At 39.2% G+C, this 22393-nt stretch overlaps 1 protein-coding gene across 1 annotated transcript; it reads right to left on the bottom strand.

Annotated features, from left to right (window-relative positions):
* Positions 1–1961: 1961 nt before the first annotated feature.
* On the bottom strand, positions 1962–21656 carry impg1b (interphotoreceptor matrix proteoglycan 1b; the record flags this gene model as incomplete). The annotated part of the gene is made up of 16 exons (XM_080042255.1): positions 1962–2045; positions 3340–3423; positions 4339–4522; positions 4613–4798; positions 5905–6115; positions 6644–6863; positions 10932–11021; positions 11476–12065; positions 13653–14036; positions 14140–14339; positions 14617–14675; positions 16205–16354; positions 16459–16505; positions 17095–17322; positions 18381–18596; positions 21590–21656. 16 exons carry the CDS (start codon positions 21654–21656, stop codon positions 1962–1964), a joined length of 3000 nt encoding a protein of 999 aa, XP_079898381.1.
* Positions 21657–22393: the final 737 nt, after the last annotated feature.

Raw genomic sequence — 22393 nt, 5'->3', positions numbered from 1 at the left:
AATATATTGTTTTAAATTATGCTTTACTGTATTCTTTATATTAAGGCTATTTTTTAATTTTCAACTTCTAAATCTGATTTAATCGGTTAGAATCACATATTTTTCACCCGTATGAAGCCTAAGTGCTGATGACTTGAATCATGAATAACATCAAACAACTAGGTGAACAACTTATATTAATACATTTTAGTATAATTGTTATATTGCATTTCATAATAACTTACTATAAAACGTATACTTAAGTCCTCCATAAACTACAAGTTTGACACAAGAAATCAAAATTGACAAAATCTCTTATAGCAAAATGTTCCCGACTGCACACAAAATGACTATGGAGTCATAGAGGCAAATAAGCCCTGGGTTTATTACCATCTTAGAAGTTTTATTTTCTTATTCATCTTATTGATACATCACTTTCTTGCAGGGTTTGCATCTCTGTCACTCTCTTAACTGTGGTATTTCTTGAAGAAGAAATGTTTTCTTTTTTTTTTACTGTTAATTTGTAATGCAAAAGGGATGTAGAAGTGTGTTTTCATGTTTGCAGTGTTGTGTGTTTGGGGTTGATTTACAGACACAAATGTAATGTGTCTGTCTGTGTGTGTGTGTGTTGTGTGTGTGTGTTCGTTTTGATTAATAAAATAATTAATTTATATTAATCTGATTACTGACTCCTCAGTCAGTCAGTTATGATTTCATCATTGAATCATGGACAATCATGAAATACCTTTATTTAGGCTCAAACGTATTCACTGAGATAAAGTTGTCGACTGTAACTTTCAGATGTTCCCTCTTGGATCTGGTTGTATGTTTGCTTCTGCACTGGAATACTGTAAACAATAAATGTATGACCCCCCCCCCCCCCATTTTCATTGCTTTTTCTTGCTAAATTGTTCAGTGAATTCACAAACGTAGTAAGATAGCTTTTAGCGAGCAGTGCTCTGTAAATGCATCTAACAGCTGTTTACAAGATTAGATTGAGGATTAATTAAACAAGAAAAAGGCTAATGTGCTGCTGATGTCGTCACTGAGCTCAGGCTTGCTCCCATTAAGTGAGCAGCAGGATTGAAAAGAGATTTACAGGTTCTCTTTGTATGTTAGGTTTTTCTGCATTTGCTGTAAATTAACACAAACAAACAAGCAATAGATATTTTAAAAACATCCTTGGAACAATAATAAAACGTAAGTAGACTTTCGTTTGAGGGCAAACATGTTTTGTACTTAAGGGCCTCTTCAGTGCATAGTTTCTTCATATTATAGGTTTTGAAGCAGTTCCATTTGATATCAAACCCCAATAAACAGTTAGTTTATTCTACCCAACTGACTCAGTTCAATCGACCTTAACAATCTTCGAGCAGTCAAAAAGAACGAAGCGTCACATTCCTTTTAGTGCAAAAAATAAACCATTTTATTCTTTGCTTTTAAATGCAAAGTATGTAGAAAACAATAAATCCAAATCTGAAAATATAAGTGATTAGAGGGAATACTTTTTAGACTGATGGACTACAGCTCAGACAGTGGCCAACATTTCTATAAGCAGCATGTAGTGACCCAAGTCAGCAGCTTATGCGTTCATTCTCTTTTTGGGACATGAAAATAGTTTAATAATTATTCAAAATAAACAACTTTTCACAGACTAAACTTAAGATGCCACCATGTGTATCAGTTTGTACATAATAAATACCTCATTGTGAGGAAAGAACAACCGTTGACAAGGGTATACAGGAAATGTTCCTACCATTCAATATAACAAATAAATATTAGGTTCCACTTTGAGACAACCTAAGTCCACATTAATATCCATAGCTCTCTGTCTAACAAGACACTTTCATCCCTATGAACAATTACTGTAATCTCGACACTTTTAACAACATTTTACTGGCCTACTGTACCAACGCATCCCATGTACAGTTAACCAGCAGCATCAGTCTTTGCAGCCATGGGTTTTCACCTCGGTTATGTCATCAAAGAACTGTTACTTCAAAACATTCATTATCCGATGGCCTTAAAAGACAGCATGTCCTGTATTCATTTGGCCGTCGCCACGTCTGCAGGAGATAAGAGAGAGATATCATAATCAAACATAGTCACTTAAGGTAGAGATATTTGCATTGTATAAATCCAACTTTACTTCAATTCAAAGGAAATATTTTTTTGTTCATTGTTGAAGCATTGATTGACAATAAGCACTGAGAAATCACAACATGGAAACCATTTCAAGGTTTATATTTGATAATTTCCGCGATGATCATGGTTAATTATATTGCTTGAAGACTCAAACGTCAACATGATTCGGTTTTTTAGAGAAAGAATCAGCGAGGTCTGCATGCATGCATAGATGTTTTACCTTTGCACACATCATAGAGCTGTAAAATATTCAATGTAAAAGTTATTGAATATCAGCACCATACAGTGGGATAAAATGCATATTGAACATGAAGAAGAATGAGGTCTCTATGGATACTTTTTGTCCTATTCTAACACATTATATATATATATATATATTAGGGGTGGGAATCTCTTGGCACCTCACGATTCGATTCGATTCCCATTCAGAGGTCAACGATTCGATTCAAAATCGATTTTCAATGCATCTCAATGCAACACATTTTTAATGTACATACCCATGTGTGAATTTCAAACATATATTTATATGCACATCTGAGTTTGCTACTCAGAGTTTGCTAATCACTTCCTACTTTTGTGATAATCATTAAAGACAATCAACAGATGAATTGCCTTCTCTAATATTGTATTAAGAGAAAAGCTTTTCTTGTCACAAATATGACTTTCTATGAACAGTGCAATAATCAATGCAGCTTTCAACACAATATGGAAGTATGTAAAAACTAAACCGATTCAGTTTTATTTTATTTCTAATCTTGTAAATCATGTTTCTATAGGATTTCTATTCTATTATCTATTTTCTATGTGATTTCAACACATTGTACAAAAAGTATGGCTTGGAATTCAGCTCTCATACAAAAACGTAACAGAGATAAAGCCGGTGCAGGTCATGGGTTTGCTGCTCTCAGCCCTTTTGAAGCCACTTTGGAAACAACTCGCACATGTGTGGTGTGCATGCGCAATGGCGCAGGAAGTATTAGTATTTACAAAAAAAAAAAAAAAAAATGTATAAAAAAAAAATTATTAAAAAAAAATAAATCGATTATTAACTTTTCTGAATCGATTCAGAATCGTTCGAGAGAGAATCGATTTTAATCGGAAAATCGATTTTTTTTCCCACCCCTAATATATATATATATATATATATATGTTTCATCATATTGTAGAACCTTTTAACTTCTCAGGTAGGATGTGTTTTTTTGCATCGGTCCTCACCTCATTGTGTGGTATACAGTGATGGAAGTCCACCATTTCTGAGACTAACTTTTCGGATCTGGTTGTGTAGAGTTGTCTGGGGATCTGTTGAGACAAGAAACTCAAGGCTAAGTGTTTACAGTGTGCTTGGGTAGCATATAATGTATCATAGAACCAAATGCACTTGAACTAGATAAGCAGGTGCATTGAGAAGAAAAGCAGGCTATATACAGATTTGAGGATTTGCCCCTAAGAAAGATCTAATACAGGAGATTATCAACTACAGCTGCTAGTTCAGAGTGCAGTGCTAAAGCGGTTAGCCTTCTCAAAAGGGCACAGAGCCCATTCAACGTACACATTCAAACGTGTGAACTGTGTTGGATTGTGTACATCAAGACTTGAGAGCAACTACGGAAGGTACCGGAGGATATTGATGTACATTTAATTACCATTAAAGTTATAGTGCGTAACTTTTTCGTATGAATTAATTTTGTTGACATTCAAGCCATTGACAAACGAGTTGAGACAAAATCTATTTAGCCTATCAGCTCCACAAAACTCTCTCGTTAGCTTTTACGAACTGGTGTCGCTTCTCGACACTGGCGCAAGAAGACAAAATCCAAGCACCCAAGAAATGTATAGGTTGTTGATTCTACTGCTAAGAAAAAACCTGGATGTATAGCAGAAGGTATGAAATCAACGCACAATCACGGAAGGCTTACCTCATGTACAGTAAATGAGCCGACAGTTTGTTGTAATAACTCAGAATTTGTCATGGCGGTGACAGTAGTTACGCACTATAGCTTTCAAGCCACATTGAACAGTAAGTGATTCTAAAATGTGCATCAGACAGTTTTTCAACTTTGATGATGAATATAAAGTTCCAAATACAAAACATATTTGAAACTTACAGGAAGGAAAACTTGAACTTGCAGGGTAAGTTAGAGCGTATTAATTTTAGATCACTCTAGGTTTGAGGTTAGCAGTTTAGTTGTTTTCGTGCCGCATGGCACAGTTTACCTCAATACTCAGATGTATATTTTCAATTGAGGCAAAGTGCCCTTGTTCAGACTGTTGGGATTGGGAGGAAGTAGAACTTGAAGGGCACGGCAATGTGGACACTTGACTTAAGACACCATCATCATTCTCAAACATTGGGTTCACCCTCAAAGTATTCTCAAAGGCATAGGGAGCAAGGGTGTTCCTACAACGTAGAGGAGAGGAGCTGGTGAATGGAGGAAAATTCAACAATAATTTTTGGAAATACAAACAGATAAAGGGCTCGTGTACTTACACCAAAGTGACAGACTTTCCGGGGTTTAAGCATTTCTTGTTAATGAAAATCAAAATGGCTATGACGGCACAGACGAGGCAGAGACTTCCCACTAGGCAGGTGACAATGAGCGGAGGGTCTATCGGCAATGACACCAGCTCATTGCAGCGTTCTCCGTGGAAGTGCCAGTATTTACCTACAGGGCATCTGGAAGAGGTGAGAAGAAAATTGTAAGTTACAGTAGAGAGAAGCAGTTTGTACACACTACAACACTAAATGACAGTTTGATTGCCAGGCACAGAAGAATACCATGCAAGGTACAAAATGATATCTTCATCCTTGTAGTAGCAACTTTTATAAATGCCATCCATTTACAACGTTAAGCGTATCAAACCAGGGGAGCAAGTTAAACCTCAAGATGCTTTTTCTTTTTCAGATCAATATTTGCTAAATGTTCATAATTTCAAGTTTACAGTTCAAGAATGCAATGTTTTTCGGCAGTAAACTGTCAAATCTGGAATGTCCTTGAATTCACCATTATTGACGGGTTGTTTAACAGTCCATGCTTGTGCTTGCAACTGTATTTGGAATACAATGAAGATAGAGAATGTGGAAAATTGACTTAATGGATTTACAATCTCAAGCAAGTTTTAAGTTCTTAGAATAGATGACAGCTGCCTCACAGAAAAGGACTTGAAGTATACTTTTGAAGTCAGCAGTAATGTACATACAGTAAATGCACCTACTCTCATCATAATTGCCTTTAAAGGTTACATATTATGCAAAATTCACTTTTTCATGTTTTTCAACATTAATATGGGTCCCCTGTGTGACTATAGACTACCAAAGTATAAAAAACGTCCCTCTCTCTTTTTCTCCACCTTTATGAAAACCTGTGTTCTAATCCCCTGTCAGATTTCTCTTCCCTTATGATGTCATATGGGAGAACCCCCCATTACCAACATAACTTAGCACTACCTCCACCAGTGAGTATCACACCCCCAGATCCCGCTGAATCTAACTGGCGGCTAGATTCATGTTTAACAAAGCAGTCTGGGCTTTTTGGAAGGCGGGGCTTAAAGAAATAGGCTCTGAAACAGAGCGTTTCAAACAGAGGCTGGAAAGATGAGATTCAGCAATGGCACTGTGAGAAATATAAAGGTGTTCTTGGAAACTACACCATGAAAAAACTTTCAAATAGGGAACCAACTTACAATTTTGAACCTGAATATGAGTACAATATGTGTCCTTTAAAAAAGCTCAGGCTACAGTATGTTGTTTGTGTCCTATTACATTGGTCAGTGCTTGTGTACCTGCAGGTGGCGCCATGCCCGGGGATTATTTCACACTGGCCTCCGTTCAGGCAGTAGTTTGGCTGCACAGTGCAGGTGCTCTGACACGGCAGGCCGTCCACAATACTGTAGCCCGGATCACACTGACACTCGGCCTCGTTTGTCCAACTGTTCACCACGCAGCGTGAGAACTCATTGCAGTCCAGGAACCTACAGGGATCTGCTCGGTCAGCTGAATCCAATGGAGAGGAGAGGGTGAGGGTGAGGGGATGGGATGGGAGGAAAGAGTAGAGGTGGAGAGGAGAAGAGAGGAGAGAGGTGGAAGCTCATTAACATTAATGCAGTGCACTTGTTCCTATACTGTCCACAGATTCAGAGGAGAAATGAAAGGTTATTTTGATTGATGTGAGGGAATGTGTCTCTGCTCCCATTAAGGTGTGTTTAATGAGGTCATCTATACTCCTGAACTCTTCCTAAGCAAGAGAATGCATCAGATGTATTTTGCATCTCACCTACAGACTGCAAAAAGACAGCAGTGTGGATGCTTGTTGTTGATCTTGTAGCAAAAAGGGGAATGTCACCACAAAAACAGATTGGTGATTTGTTTTCTTTACTTTTTTTTTGGAGTTGTTTCCTGTATCACATTACCATAGCTCCCTCACAGACAACAGGGCAAGTTAATATTTTACTGTTGCTGGAAGACACAAATGAAACAACATGTAGATTGTGATTATGCTGTGTACGGGCGAGGACATTTCACCTGGCTCTACTTCCAAGGAGCGACTGTCGATCTCGATGTCAAGACGTTTGGATGCAGCACTGCAGAAGTCTTCGAGCACGCAGTGAACGGCTTCTGTGACATTATAAGGTACGGGTTTGTCCAGTTTCATCCTACTGTTCACCACAACACTGCCGTTCCTAAAGTTGAGAATTTCCAGCTGCTTGAATCCAGTCAAATTGGATTGAAGATATGGCAGAAGCTGCAGGGAGCAGGAAGAGGAAAGAAAATTAATTTGTGAAGACCGTTTTTTTTTTCCTTCTTTTTTTTATCAGTAAAAAATATAAGTTATCTGTGCAGTTAGTGGTGAGTGAGAAAATCTAATTATAGAATATACTTGTGTGCAGCAGGAACATGGAAGCCTGTGATCCTGGAAAAGCAACACTAATGTAAGAATGATTTTATGTTATGAAGAAAAAAGGGAACCGATCTATATGAGGACAAACATTTCCACTCGGATATCAAGGTTAATGAAATTATGTCAGTCAAGTGTCCCCCCGAGAGGAAGACCAGGGCAGTTGACACATCACCTTCATGTGTTTTCACTTCCACAGTGACGGGACTGAGGTTGTCACAGCTCGGCTGATTTTGAATTATTCAGGTCACATTTTACAGTGACGCTATGAATAGTATATAATAAAATTTTGATGCAAGCATGAAATCCTGCCATTACTGTGCTGGCTGTGTAATTTGATCTAGAACAGAAATTAGGGTTAGGTTTAGATTTACAGAAAGGGCTCATTCTAGTCACAGCAGAGCCCAAGAACATACTGTATGATGAAAAGATTTTATAAAAGATTTTGTTCTATAACTACAATTTAGCTACACTGCAGCAGAAAGCTACCACATCTAGTTAATTTAGGCTGAAAGTAAAGACTGTGACCATGACTTGTATCTGCCTAAAAAGGCAGACAATTATGGTTTCAAATCTGTATAGAAAGTTTAGTTACAGTATAATGTGATTTAAGCTAAGATAGAACCTTCCAACTTGTAGTTGCTCTTCATCTTTGTAATTTAGCATAGCAGCATATACACTGCATCACCAACACCTGGTTTAAAAAAAATAAAAATGCTATGCAGCCACATTTTTTTTTTGTTCACATTGCATTTAAGAAATATTCCCACAGAGTCAGACTTGCAACAGCACACATAAGTAAGGAACCGATCTATTAGGGCTATGGACTTGGGAGAGTGGTGATGTTTAGGCGGGGCGGAAGTCGACCAGCGTAAGTAATGGACCTGCATCAGTGTTCATCGATCTGGGCCGCTCTCCTTCCAGACACTCCACGTTTCGCTGCAGGCGAGGCAAACATCAAACAGCCGCAGTGTGAGAGGCAGAGATTACGACACTTTAGCTGGCCTGGTTGTCGGGCGACAGATAAGGGACCTTAAGGAGCTCTGCACTGATCAGGGCTACTTCACTTATCACTGGCAGACAGTTAACAGGGAGGGGGCTAGTTCCCTTATAGCTAATAGTCTCAGAGAAAATAGGTGACTTCTAGAGGATCTAATTTCCGAAACAAATGGGAAACAGCCTGCAGTACAACTGGACACACTGCTAGCAGTTTGGTCGTTCATTTGTCTCAATGCAGAATGTCAAGTTGTAGATCCCAATCTGTGGCTCTGTTTCCTTCCCCTCAAGGTCAAAGCCGAGAATGTTCACAACATGCCTCAGTGCAGTCTGTACGGTGGACTATGGATATAGATATTTCCCACCCTACGCTAGACTTTTGTAAGGCAAGAACACAACCGTAATGTTTAGTCTATGACACAACCACATATGCTGCTCTGAGGTTACACATGTATCTACTGGTTCTCATTTTTGAAAAATAAAAATAAACCTGATCACACATCCCTTCTATGATGTCGAAAAAAATGAAAAGTCACAAGGAATATTATGCAGCCATGAAAATGTTTCTCTGAGTCAAATAAAATCATTCCAACCTCCATTTCCAATTTTATTGGTTGCTTCACAAACCAGTAGGTACAGGAGTAATGGAGGAGCGTGGCAAAGGCAAAACAAGGGAAGCCACTGCAGACTAATGGTTCATATATATGTGTAAATATATATGAGGGACAGGGAATGTACAATATCACAGTTTGGGTCCAATATGCAGCGACACATTACATCATGTCCATTTAAATGGGCTGCAGAATGTATGGTATTTTTGTTCCTTCATTATTGTTCATACTAGTTTTCAGTGATTCATTAAAACCAGCTTGGACCAGTTTCAGATTCAACCTTCTCTACCTAAATAGCCCATTTAAAGGAAGATATGTTGACTATTCTAAAGGTTATAGCAAATCAGAGTAAAGTACACAGTAAATACTCACCAGTTGAAACGTCTGACCACATTAGTTTTGCCAGGAAGCTAAATACATCGATTAATGAGGAGAACTGCAGGAACCACGGTTTGGGCAACCATTAAAGATTGGAGATGGAGTGCAATTTTCGTTATTGCTTTTGTATTTCTCTCAGTAATATGTATCCATGTATGTCATTTGTGTGCATGTATCCCTACTACTTTATATTGTATTCTCTGATGCAGAGCAGACATTGATTATTCTATATCTTATTCATTATCACAAAAATAGTCTAAAACTAACTTTAAAAAATCCTGCTTTAGAATACAAAATCAAAACAGCTCAAATTCTTAACATGAACTATGAAACCTAAATTTTTTTACAGTCTTATTCACTCCTATAATTCATATCTTTACCCAGAATTCTTGTTACTCTGTATCAAACAGTCCACCTGCCCTACTAGGTCACATTCCCTCTACACTTTGGCTTTGCAGCAAACACACAATCCAATTTGTATTGATGCACCCTCTTAGTTTGAGGCTGAGGCCTTTACGTAACGCATAACACAGTGCACACGGTGCCTAAAAATATGTCTACTTTGTCAACCCCGGGGAATGTCTCGAAAATCTTGCTGTCATGTACGCTAAGATGTGCAGGTTTAAAGAGACTAAGTCCTCTTTGTCCTACTTGCAGACATTTAAAGCTAATTTAAAACTACCAAATACAAGTGCAAATGTAGCCATTACAAATGGCACAAATGTATGTGCATTGAATTTACACACAGATTTTCTGAAACAAAACTGAAATCTATTTTATTTCATTGTTGTCTGTAGGAAATACAAAAAGCAAAAATGTCTATAATACAAGCTCACCAACACAGCAATGCTACTGCAACATGCGGATGTCCACACAATGCGGACTGATGTTGCACTAAGCAGATTGGAACCATTAAAAGCACGACGGTGTGGTGCTGGAACTGACCAGAATTACTAAAAGCTTCTTACCACAAGTCACAAACCTCTTGAGTCCTACAGTGACTAAGGCAGACCCGGGTCTCATGACTATACGCTGGGCTAGTGTCTGCTCTACCATGTATAAAACAATTCAGTTTCTGCAACATAAAATGCATAAAGGTTTACTAAGCCTATTATCACATTCCTCTGCTGCCCATTCATCAATGTATTAAATCATTCACTCTGCAATTTTATCTTTAAGGCTTAAGACATGCACACAACACAATGGTCACAGTCGTAACACATATATGAGAAACACATGTACAAAACTAAATTCCCAATTTTGTTGATGAGAAACTAACTGGCCAAATTAGATTGTACACTGACTGTACACATAAACACAAACATATCGTCCCACAAAAAAATATGATCAAGGCATGCTACTTAATGGTACAAAGCAACCAGCATTATCTCTTTAGTATACTGTACACCAGAGAGTTGCTTGTACAAAGAAAAGAAAAATAGTTTTTTCTTACAATATTGTTTTTAGTTTTCAGTTCCATTTTGCATGTTTATCTTTGTTGGTACGTCAAACCTTTGCATTTCCACCAACTAGCAGAAACCTCTTTTGATTTTATAGCTCAGAACTTCGGACAAAACTCTTGCAGACCTATAGTTTACGATATGAAGAACTGGAATATGAGTCGACCAGAATCAAAACATTCCCTGCAAAATCATTAGCATTACTCAGATAAAATTAAGGCGAAACACACAATTACCAGATTCATCAGAAACAGACTCACATAAAAATACAATAGGCGTGAGTAGCTACCGCAGGAACATTAAGTGCAAGGTAAGGAGAAGCTGAAAACTAAAAGTGAGTATGTTAGAAAGGTTAGGTGCTTTCTGTATGTTACAGTAGCCTACTGCATTTTGAAAAGGTAAGTTAAGAAATAGAAAGGTCACGCTCTCTCTGAGGCATGGAGATGTCGTTCCAATATGGAAAAAAATACCGGTATGGAGGCTAACGTTGTCTGTCTCTTAGACCCAGATTTACTGGAAGCTCCAGGGTTTGGCGAGTTACTGGACTCAGGGTGCTGTGTCTGAGTGAAAAATAATAAATAGTTGATCTTTGTTGACACAATGGCTTGAAAATATCTTGAAATAAAAACAGTAGCATACTGCAGATTTGATCAAGAATTTGGCGAATATTCTTTTTATAAAAACAAGATATTATTAAAGAAAAAATATAAATGTATTTATTTTCCTGGTCATTTTTAGGGTTTAAAAAAGCTGCAGTGAGGATAAGGCTTACTGCAAAGTGCATCCTCACTTGTGCAGGACAACTAGATTTCCAAATAAAAATAAAAATAAGCACCAGCCGGGGGCTACATTACAATGTTTTTGCTAAAATAACCTGAAACCAAAGCTTAAAAGTATGTTTTGCACAGATGTAGCCTATTCCTCTATCACACATTTCAGCTTCGACTAGGAAAGCAGATATGAGAATAAAGCATGCAAAATCATGATATCCAACACAAAAGCTTGTGTACCTACCAGCTCGAGAAAGGTATTCTCCAGTGATTTATACTCTGGGGAGCTCTTGTTGAACAGGTCCTCAGAAAACAGCATGTTAGTGACCCTCAAGCTAAAGAATACCACTAACTCTTTATTCCTATCCACTGCGGCTATCAGAGGGGTGCTGGCTTGTCTCATGGCAGGTACGGCCGTGGACTCGTACGGGTGTTCTTCAGACTCCCAGGGGAATCCACTTCCGCTCTCTTCATCAAGGGCTTCGGTCACTTCGGCCTGTGTCCCGTTCTGACTTGCCCCTCCATCATCTTGAACGTTTGGGTTCTCAGGTGGCAGCTCATTTGAGACCGGAGTCGCTCCACTGTGCCCTCCACTAGACACATCTCTATCCACGGGGGCTTCGCCACTCTCTGCACTCTCCGGGGATGGCAAAGGTTCCACATCTGATTCTGGTTCAACGCCTTGGACGTCGTCCTCATGAGATGATAGTGAGGAGACTGGGACTGGTGCTTCAATGACTGAAGACTCTGGCAGATCGAGGTTTAACTCGGCAGGTTGGATGTCTGGAGTTGTAGAGGGAACGTCCCCACGGACCCAATCAACTGGTTCAGCTTCTTGAAAATAGAAAAGAGGTTTTATAACCAGTTGTTCGTGGCATGAGTAAATTGTACAAGTTCACTAATTGTTATGCCTTGGTATCATTGCAATTCAGGCAGAGCTCAAGCATCATGTCATGCTGTTTCAGCCTACCAGAACCCATTATTTTTCTCTGCTCTAATAGTTTGGCTAAATGTATACGAGGTGTTATCTCCCTTTATTTCCCCTTTAAGGTTATATTTTGACAATTTTCCAAACACCAGCTATGAAGATTGATTCTGCTATTATACTTATGATGAGTTAAGTAGTCTAGAAGTGATAAGCCTAGCATAATATTAAGACTGGAAGCAGAAGGAAACAGCTGGACTGAAACTCTCCAAAGTTCCAAAAGGGAACTTCTACAGCTCCATAGTTAAACAAAAAAAATAGTTATATAAACAACTATTTGTATTTAAGTTAAATTCTGTAATATTTTCTTGGCAACAGACAAGTGAAGCTGCTTTACATAGTCTTGCCCCCAATTAGATTGCAAGACAAATAGTGTTTTGCTAGTTTTCAGTAAAACCTCAAAGGGTTGTTTTTACATTACTTAAGTGTTTTAAAAGGGGAGCTTTCGAAGTACCGGTAGGCTAGGGGGAGTTTTGAAATCAGTTTGAGCTTTGAGTCGTTAGTTTAGTTCATTATTTCTGTCTCTAGCTCTTTAAGTACAGACATAAGTGTGCTATCGATCTTTAAATCTCACTCTTGCAGAGAAACGGAGAAAGTGTATTTCCCAAAATGTCAAATTATTCCTTTAAGTAGCTTCAAGGTTCTTTATTGCTGTTGTGTCCCAAGGTGTCTGAGAGTATAACATATTCTTTTGTCAGGTTGTAACTTTTCATTTAAAGCTTAGGCCTGTGATTTTTACAATGAGTGAAATGTTCTATCCCAACAGAGTCCATACTTTTGAATGGCTGTAACAGTCTATTGGTAATACAATACTGTAGCTATCCTGTTCATCTTTTCATAAACATTTTCCCGAACCTCTTCTTGACAAGCATGGCACATTTGGTAGCAAACTCCAGCCGAGTTTAGGATTAAGTTCTGCAGGTTGGAACAAAGTTTGGCAGCACAGCGTGATTTGTAATGACTCAAAGACCGACAGGCTGCTGCTTCTTAATGGGTTTTAATATGATGCATTGCCTCAGCAGGGAGCGTCTCCATGCACACAACCAAACGACCAACTCTAATAGTCCTGCCGCTTCTTTTTCCTGAGAGATGGAATGTTCTGTACAGATAGGAGCGGGTAAAGGAGAAAAAGAGTGTCAGGCCATTACTTATACTCACTATTTTGAGTGTCTGTGGAGTAGTGTTTTAAAAAAAGGTCTTCCCACACTAGATCACAATGGTAGATAATGGGTTAAGTTACTGTTCAATCCTGAGGTTCTTCCTGTTTTGTGTCAATAGTTCCAAGTGGTTCTGAGTTCACAATATAATGTTAATCAGTAAAGCCGTGAGCTCTCAATCATGTCTTCTGATTAAACTTCAACAGCCTGCTTAAAAAAAAACGTATAACAATCGAGGAGCCTCACCGTCTGTCAATTGTTCTTCAAGTTCAGCCTCACCTCCATAATCAGCCAGTGGTGTGTCCTCCACCTCTGCCTCTTCCTCCTGTTCCGGCTCTGTGATAGTTTCTGGTTGTATGTCCGCTGTTGAAATTTCACCGATCTCCTCTGCACTCTCGTCGGTGTATTCCTGCCCAACCGCTGCCATTGAAGGAGTCTCATCCCTGACAGCAGAGGTCGCTTCTAAGATGTCTGGAATGAAAGGCACAAAAGTGTGTGTTTCTGGTTTGATTGAAGAAGCTACCAGAGAGTTTTCTATTGCCGCAACAGTGGGGAGGAAATTTTGGATTGGTCGGTTGTCCTCTGTGGTGGTGTCGCCCCCTGATGCACCGCTCTCAACAGGGTTCATGAGCTCGAGCTCTGCAACCGGATACACTGTGGTTACTGTAAAAGGAAGAGTTAAAACATTTATACACCTTTAAAATCCTATCGAGTACTAACTTTGTATTTTACTAAAGGGTAAATGTGAGTATGACCTTACGCTCACCTGTCTCAAAGCTGAGCGACTGTATGTCTAGCGGTAGGGACGTTTCCTGATTTAAGGTCTTGAAGATGATGTGCTTCAGTTTAGGAGCATTTACATCCTCGTCTGTCTCTGAGTTGTGGTCCTCGAGACCTTCAGGTTCATCGTTGAGCTCCGTTTCTCCATTGAAGACCACAGCGTAACGCACAGACACGTCCTCTGAGCTGATCAACACAACAAATCCTGTCAGAAACCCTCATAACATACACTGTCAATGGTATCCAAACAGATGACATTTTGGGATGTTAAAGTTTCTTTAGGGACTTTAAAGCGACAAAACACAATATCGCCTCAAGGGAAAAGGATAGGAAATGTATGTTTTGGGTCTCTTATCTAATTTACTGTGATGTCTGTTACAATCAATCATTATTTGGCCTACCAAGCCCAATATATTTCCCAAACATTTAAGGAAAACCTTTGATGAAGCTTCATTCAACCCACCGAAATGCCACAATACGAATCTCTTTGAATCCTGGAACCTTTTCAAACACCTGAAGCATCTACAGGAAGAAAAACAACAGAGTCAGAATTAAAAAGTTGTGAAACAAACCAGAAATGAAATTCAAAGTTTTGTAATATTGGGCGTTGCTCTAGTATAAACCATCTCATGAATGCATTTTTACAAACCTTACTACACTGCTGTTTTTTTATTCCACAAAAAGTTGAAATTTTAGAGATATGTTTTCATTGGACGGTATTAGAGAAGCCAATAAAATCAACACAGCATTTCAACACGAAATAAATGGCAACTATTTTAAGAGAAATGGCCCCCTAGTGCCCTGGTTCTAGTGTCTCAAATGTGAGAATTTGAAGCTTTCAGAAGTGATAATCTTTGGGTTTTAGACTGTTGACAAGGACAAACAAGGAAATCAAATACATCACCATGGACAGTGGGGATTTGGTCAGGTATTCTTCACTACTTTCAACATTTTATTGATAAAACTTTAAATTGAGGGAGTTTAATCAATAATGAAAGTAGTTGTTAACTGCTGTACACATGCTTCTGCAAAGGTTCTTTGATGCAGGAAGTGGGACTAATTATTAAACGGGTTAGATGGGTTATTTTAAAAGGATTACTGTGTCCAAAATTCAAAAGAGGGTTTGTCAAGAGATGTTTAAACCAAATAAAAATAAAACCAAAGAAACGAAAGGAAGACTAAAGTCTAGAATGTCCAAAAATAGGTCATAACAAGTAGGCTGATCCTGAAGATAGTCAAACTGGTAGGTAAAAAAAACTAAACTAAAGAAGAGAAGTGGCTTGTACTGTATATATGCCAGGGAGCTTATTAGAGGATTGGGAACAAGTAGTAAATTTGTCTGGAAGTCAGGTGATGGCTAAAGGATGGAACACTTCCTGGGCAGGGCGGGAGCAGGTTGTGAAATCACTGAAAGAATTAGAGGCTTGCAAACTGGTAAAAAGATGCAAAAAGTTGTTGTGAATTAGGGCAATCGTTTCTATTGTGTTTGTAAGCTTGACATTGAACTTCTTAGAGTGAACCTAGAGTTTTAACACCAGGAGAAGTCATTCTGAAGAGCTGTGAGTCTCAGTGAATGCCTCCTGAGTCAGAGATAATCTATATGATAAGATCTTACTATTTCAGGCTTGTGGCCATTTAGGAGTCTTATGTAAAGTCCATTAACTTTAAAGCTGTTAAATCCAACGTAGTGTGTTTTACACCTAACAATACAATGCTATAGAAGCAGGCAATCCCATTGTGAGAGATGTTGCATAATGATACAACACTGAGGTAAAAGGTTTTGTTTTAAAAGGGAAGAGTAACATAAGTGATATAGGCCAAGACAGAGGAGATTTATTTTTTGTCGCAAGGTGAAATGAAAAAACAAATGAAAAAACAACTCTAAACTTTTTTTCTATAGAGTTTCAAGGGCTCATTACCCTAAGTACGCTCTTAGAAGACAGCTCTGCTATCTATCAAAGGGATTCCTATGTTTGTAGAATGGTAAAGCAGACAGCTCAGAGAAATGCTAACATTTGCTGTTGGTCTGTAAACTCACACTTGGCTCTCACCCTGTCTGTAAGCTCTTTTGTGATGTCCTTGTACTGTGAAGACGTTGGGTCCCTCAGCAGCTTGCTGTATGAAGGGTCCACAATGGTGACAGTGAACTCAACAATGTACTCCTCGTAGTTCTCTTTTATCATGTTAGGGTCTTCATCGATCTGGCAAAAAAAATATATACATATTTATTAGACAGGAGCCACCTGATGTTGTGTGTGCTTGTATTGTTTAAATTACATTTTCAAAACATTGTGGGTTAACTAACCACTTCAGCCTCAGTTGGTAGCAGAATTGGAGGGGGTGTCCACGTGCCTGAGACAAAACAGAAACTCCCCAGTAAATCACTGATGTCATTATGAAAATGTATTGATAGTTTTAGCTCAAGATATAATTAAATTGCTTTTATTGAACAGTATCGAGTGTCAAACTCACAATCTCTGTCTGGATGTGGGATTTCAGTAATGAATCTGGAGATGGAAGAACACATTTAGAAAGACGACACAAGTGAGTTAGTCAAGAAACTTTTGGCTTAAAACCAGTATTTCTTTGTGCCACATGTTCCTTATATAGCAAGTCTGACAAAGGTTTTAACATTTTGAGAGGAGGTGCTAATAACTACTTTGGTGCACTCAAATAAAACACTGACAATAATTTACAAACGGACAAAAATGCTTCCTTTGAACATATAAGTGTATTCTAAAATAAATAACTGCACACACACACACACACACACACACACACACACACACACACACACACACACACACACACACACACACACAGCTAACTTTTAAAAGAAAATGCTTCTTGCACATACCCGTCAATTTCAGCTTGCTCGGCCACTGTCTGGAAATTAGAAAAAAAATCAACAGATTGGCACTGAAAGTTGACCTTGCAGTACGGACATACTTTGGTAAAAGTTGACAGTAAAAGTATTTTGGTCTAGTTGGTGCTGTACTCACTCTGGCCACCATGTCCAGATGCTCCTGAGAGCTGCTGAAGTTCTGGGCCAGGTCATCCATGCAGAGGTTTTCATGCTGGCAGGTGTAAACCCAGGCTCTGTACTCCTCTGAGTTTGGGACCCTGTCCAAGAAGATCCTAAACGCTTCCCAAATCGCTTCCTGACAAACTGAAGAAGTAACACAAATTTTTTTTAAGAGTTTTTTTGTAGGAAAACACCTTCACAATTTACAAATATGAGACATATACAGTATACTCTAAAGGGATTGTATATGTTGAAGGATGGAAATTAAACCATGAATAAATTAATAAAAATGAGGATAAAGAGAACGGTTGGTATTGATCTTTGCAACTCTGGATGTTGGAAGTTATTGCTGTGATTTTGTGATTTGTCTTCAAGTTTGGCTTATCGCTCCCTCCACAGAAAAAAGCCCACAATGCCACAATAAATCATCAAAATACTTAACACGATATAATTGGACACAGCAAAAAAAAAGCTAGATGCCTATTTCAGTAAATGTCAAACTGTATATATTAGTCTTAGCACGTCCATGACATTTTCTTTAATATTAAAATCATGAGCACAAAGACCCCCCAGAAACTACAGCATTATCCTCTGTGGGGTGAAACAAGATCCACATTGTCCAATATCTTGCCTGTGGGAAATTTGTTCTCTGACAAACTCATTTCTGAAGCGACGCAATTACCTTCAATACACTAAATTAATTTCCTTCATTTGAAAGTCTTACACCACAGTCGTCATTGTGGGACCATTTTTTATTACTAAGCATCGGTCTACGTTGGACCAAAGGATATTTGCTGATAATTTCATTATATCAATTGTTATATAAAAGTCAATAAAACAGCCTTAAATGCATCATACCATGTTATTATCACCGCCTGGATGTAAACGAGACGATAGCATTTTGTTTAAACTATGTGTGTGTCTGTGTGTGTCCATTCATTGGTAAGATTAAGAGAATCATGCACATTTGAGAGGATCTTTTAATCCTCTTCCTAAAAACTTTCCAGGAGCAAAACTCATCAAAGCAGACAGCTGTTTATCAGTGATTTATGCTAAGACATTTCTGTTTGTCGAGTCAATGTTTTTGGAAAGGCTTTCACTGTGTTCTGGTTAGTCATAATCATGCCAAACGTTAGAAAAAGTTAATTTATACAGTAGTATAAGCTCAGATCAAAGTCTTAACAGTGGACATTTCCTTTTACCTCTGAGTTTGTAATAGGACCGATGGCTGCCGATGACTGCTTTGATGGTCTCCTGTGGACACACCTTAACCCCAGTGGAGAGGGGCGCCGACCTCTTCGTCCGACGTCCGTCCTGCTCGGCCTTGACATTTGTGGTGTGCCTGATGGGTCTGGAGGCTTCTAGAAAGTGTCGGTACTTCACATCCCTGAGTCCAGAAAAACCGTGGTCATGAAGGTCTGCAAGAGCAGTCAGTGAAGGTATGAGTTCAGGAAGAAATAAAATAATGTGGCCTGAATATTAATTTTACAGTTTTCAGCATACAACATGTGAGCATGTTCCGAACAGTAGCTGACGTTTTGTTGACTTTCATGTAACTGTGAGATTTCTCACTCAGTGGTATAAAGTGATTGTGTGGAGGGTTGTTATAATCAACAACTGTTGGGTGACAACACAAAGCAAAATACAATTGCTGATTCCTTTGCAGGAATTGCACTGTAGTTGATGGCACACAGGACATGAAGTAAGTTGATTAATTTGCAAAGTGAGTTTGTTCCTTTGGTAAATGCAGTGTTATCGATGAGAGCAAATCCACAATTACCAATAGTATTTGTTGTATTAGTTTTCTCCGATTGGGATTGAAACTTTAAGAATGTAACAGCTTAACAGTCATGGGTGTTAGGTTGGCATGGTGGGTCAAATATAACATGCTGTTGAGTTGCATTATGGGAGGTGAAGGATCTCCTGTTTTTAGAGTGTGTACCATTGCTACATTGCATCACTGTACAATTGATGTGGCCCCTGCTGAATGGCAAGGCAGCACTGGACTATCCCCTAAATATCGACTTTTGTGAGTCTTGCAGTGTTTATCCAAGAATCAGGCAGTCAACACCAGCAATGAGTTATTTGATCATTTTGCGTGTGTGGCGTCTGAAGCTTAGAGGTGCTGCTTTGTGACTGGAAGAATATCACTTTGAATGCTGGCAAAGTGCACAGATGCCTACATGTCTGTTGCTGAACAGTGGCTGAAATGCCCTTAGGCCACTTGGCTGTTGTTGCAACACTGGAGTTGCCACGCTCATTGGCCAATAGTTTGTACTGGGGGAGTGTCCAGGTTTTAAAGTGCAGAAATACACGCATGTGGATTACAGCTGAAAAAGGATGTGCGTGCACAACTGGTGCACAGGAAACCTTAAATGGATTAAACTGAGGTTCAGGTGGATACCCATTTGGTTGGAGTGGTTAGCAAAAACAAACCTGCTTGACGAATAACAGTTGAGCAGATATACAGGCAGGCAGGATTTCAATCAATTATATAGTTTAGATGCTGGACAGGTTATGAGGGGAACTGCCGTGATCTGCTGATCACCTTAGTTAAGACAACAAGCTTGTTCGCTCTGGTAAACAAAAGCAGGAGTTCCAGTCAACATGCTAATACAGTCACTCCATTGAATAAAGAAAGGCCCAAATTGTGGTCCCACCTCAAACCCTAGCTCACATAATGTGTAAAGACAGAGCATGTTGCAAGCTGCAGGTGTGTGTATTTGCATTTGCCATGAGTGGACACAACATCATAAAGAAGTGTGCAAGCTAATGCAAAACATCACATGAGCCCTGCACTGATACATTCAGTACAACACCATATAAAAACATTTAATACATAAAATAATAATGTGTTTGGATGTTAAACATTATAGTGGAGTAGGATTTTATTGTTATTTGGATCATTCTGATTACACTGATTGTATGGTGATGATAACATGATAGTGTAAAACGTGAAACTGTATACGTTAAACCACTGTTAAGATGGTGGTTGCTGCTGAAGTAGAAATGTGCGTGTCTGCTGTGCTGCTATCTACTATTTAGGAATGAGAATTAAAGTTTAAGTACACAAAAGGTTCCAAATACAGTAGTTCATTGATGAATACTTGACATTAAGTCGGAGCAAGGAAAGAAAAAACGGTGTTAATCACTGTATTACTCATACATAATAACCTCTACAATGAAGAATATTGTTTTCCTCAATCCAAATTTGGCCAAACACCAAGAACATGGAAAGAATGTGCGGGCATTGACACTGTAGCCTGTAGCTTTATGGGGAAATATTCCCCAGTTCGGCGTCTGTCAGGCAGGTCCATTAAGCCAAAAAACCCTCCACTTCCAAACAATTTAGCAGGTGAAATGGTAGCCTAAAATTTGGCCAAATCATGTGTGTTTTCATATATAGTCAGGCCACCAAGACGTCAACATCTGAATGGGTTTTTGTGGGAACAAGCTTGCAGCTCTAAGCCTGATTCGCACATGCAGAGACACGAAAGCCTGAGCAAGCGGAGGGAGTGTTTGAGCTGGCCTTGAAGCCCAGTGCAGCCGCAAAAAGGCCTCACAGCAGAATTACAAGCCAGAAAAGATTAGCGTCCTGCGACACTGGGAACAGAATGGCTTTTGTTTCCTTTAGGATAATGAGCTCACCCAGGCACATAACACTAAAGAAGGCAATCAGTGCGGACGCAAATGTTATCACTGGTGCAAAGATGCTAACTTTCTCAGTCACATGCATTTTATGTCTTCGTCCCTTTAATTCACAGTGAAAATCCAGGACCAAGTGGCTTGTTGGCTGCTTGACTTTTTTTTTAAAGCAAAAGTGTATTTGAGGGTGAGATAGCATTACTGTATGTCGTTTCTCAGAGAGAGTATTTGAATAGCAGAGCCTCACAAACACACTTCTGACTGGAAAACACTGTTGCCCTTGAAGTGGATCACCACCTCTTTAAGTCTCCTGTCATGCAGTAGAAACCCATTGATTAGAAAACCTGCAGCAAGGTCTTAACACAAAAGTATTATTTCTCATAGACTACATGTAAAGCAATCTCCAAAGTGTCCTTTCTTCTTTCATTTTCCAAATCCAAAATCATTCCTGCCTTACTCTTTAATTGACAGAATTACATCTGTTCTTGGTGAAGTGCTAAGAGCCTGATTGTTGAAACTTTTTTCTCAACACTCGCATGCAACTACTGAAACCAGCTGTATGAAAACAACCAGCAAAATTGATATTTGCAGATTTGTTAAATTTATATTGTAAATCTCCATTTGTTATATATATTGTTTGACATGCTTTTACTCATCTTCTCTATGTTACTGTACATGTGTATTGTGTGCACCAACACAATAAGGTATACATCTCGTTTATGCTTAAACATCTCAAATATGTTCACAGGAAGTCCAGGATTCTTACCTTTGATTTGACTTGCTTGGAGCGTAAACAGACACAAAGTGAAGAATAATCCTGATTTCAAAAGCATGATGGGCTAATTTGTATGGTCATCCAGCCCGAAAAAGTTGTCATTTGTGGAGAGTTTAATGTTGCAAACAGAAATACAATCCAGGAATCTCTTCCTATCTCGAGTCCATTAGCAAAGTGTGCAGAAATCTCCTCATTTGTACTGACGAGGTTCTTTAGCTTGCTGGCACGCACCCAAGATCCACTCTTATCTGTGCCCCAGCCTCAGTTCCTGGATGCTGTGAGGTCCCTGTAGACAACAAAGGTGGCTGCATGAATTGATGAGCAGAGGGAGTTTGGGCGGGAGGAGAAGAGATGGTGAACGGAAGGTATTTGGGGCTCAGGAGTCTCCCTCTATGCTGTCAGAATGACAACAGTGACAAGGTTAAAAAAGCAGGCTCTGCTTCCCAGTCTAATCTAATCTCTTCTTCTTGCTTCTTGTAATCCCTGCGGGGCCACGTGGCCGCCCGGCCTTATCCTGTTAGCCACCTTCTGGACCCTCATCTGTTGGCCGAAACTAACTTGGGGATCTGCCAACCAGCCTGCACAGAAAACTGTTACTCCCCCTACGGTCGCCCCCAAGTTGATCACTGACACTCTTGTCTCTTCCTGTGTACGCCTCTACATGTTATTGTCCGACTGCCAAAACCGTCGCTCTTTTCTCTCTCAGTTTAGATTCCTTTCATCCTTGTTGCACAGGAGAAAAAATCCCAGCAACTTTAAAGGGGGGGGGGGGCAAAGTGAGGTCAGAATCGAGAA

This window comes from Ammodytes marinus (genome assembly GCF_949987685.1).
Source record: "Ammodytes marinus genome assembly, chromosome: 15".
Lineage (NCBI taxonomy): Eukaryota > Metazoa > Chordata > Actinopteri > Uranoscopiformes > Ammodytidae > Ammodytes > Ammodytes marinus.
This window is presented reverse-complemented; position numbering and strand designations above follow the sequence as displayed.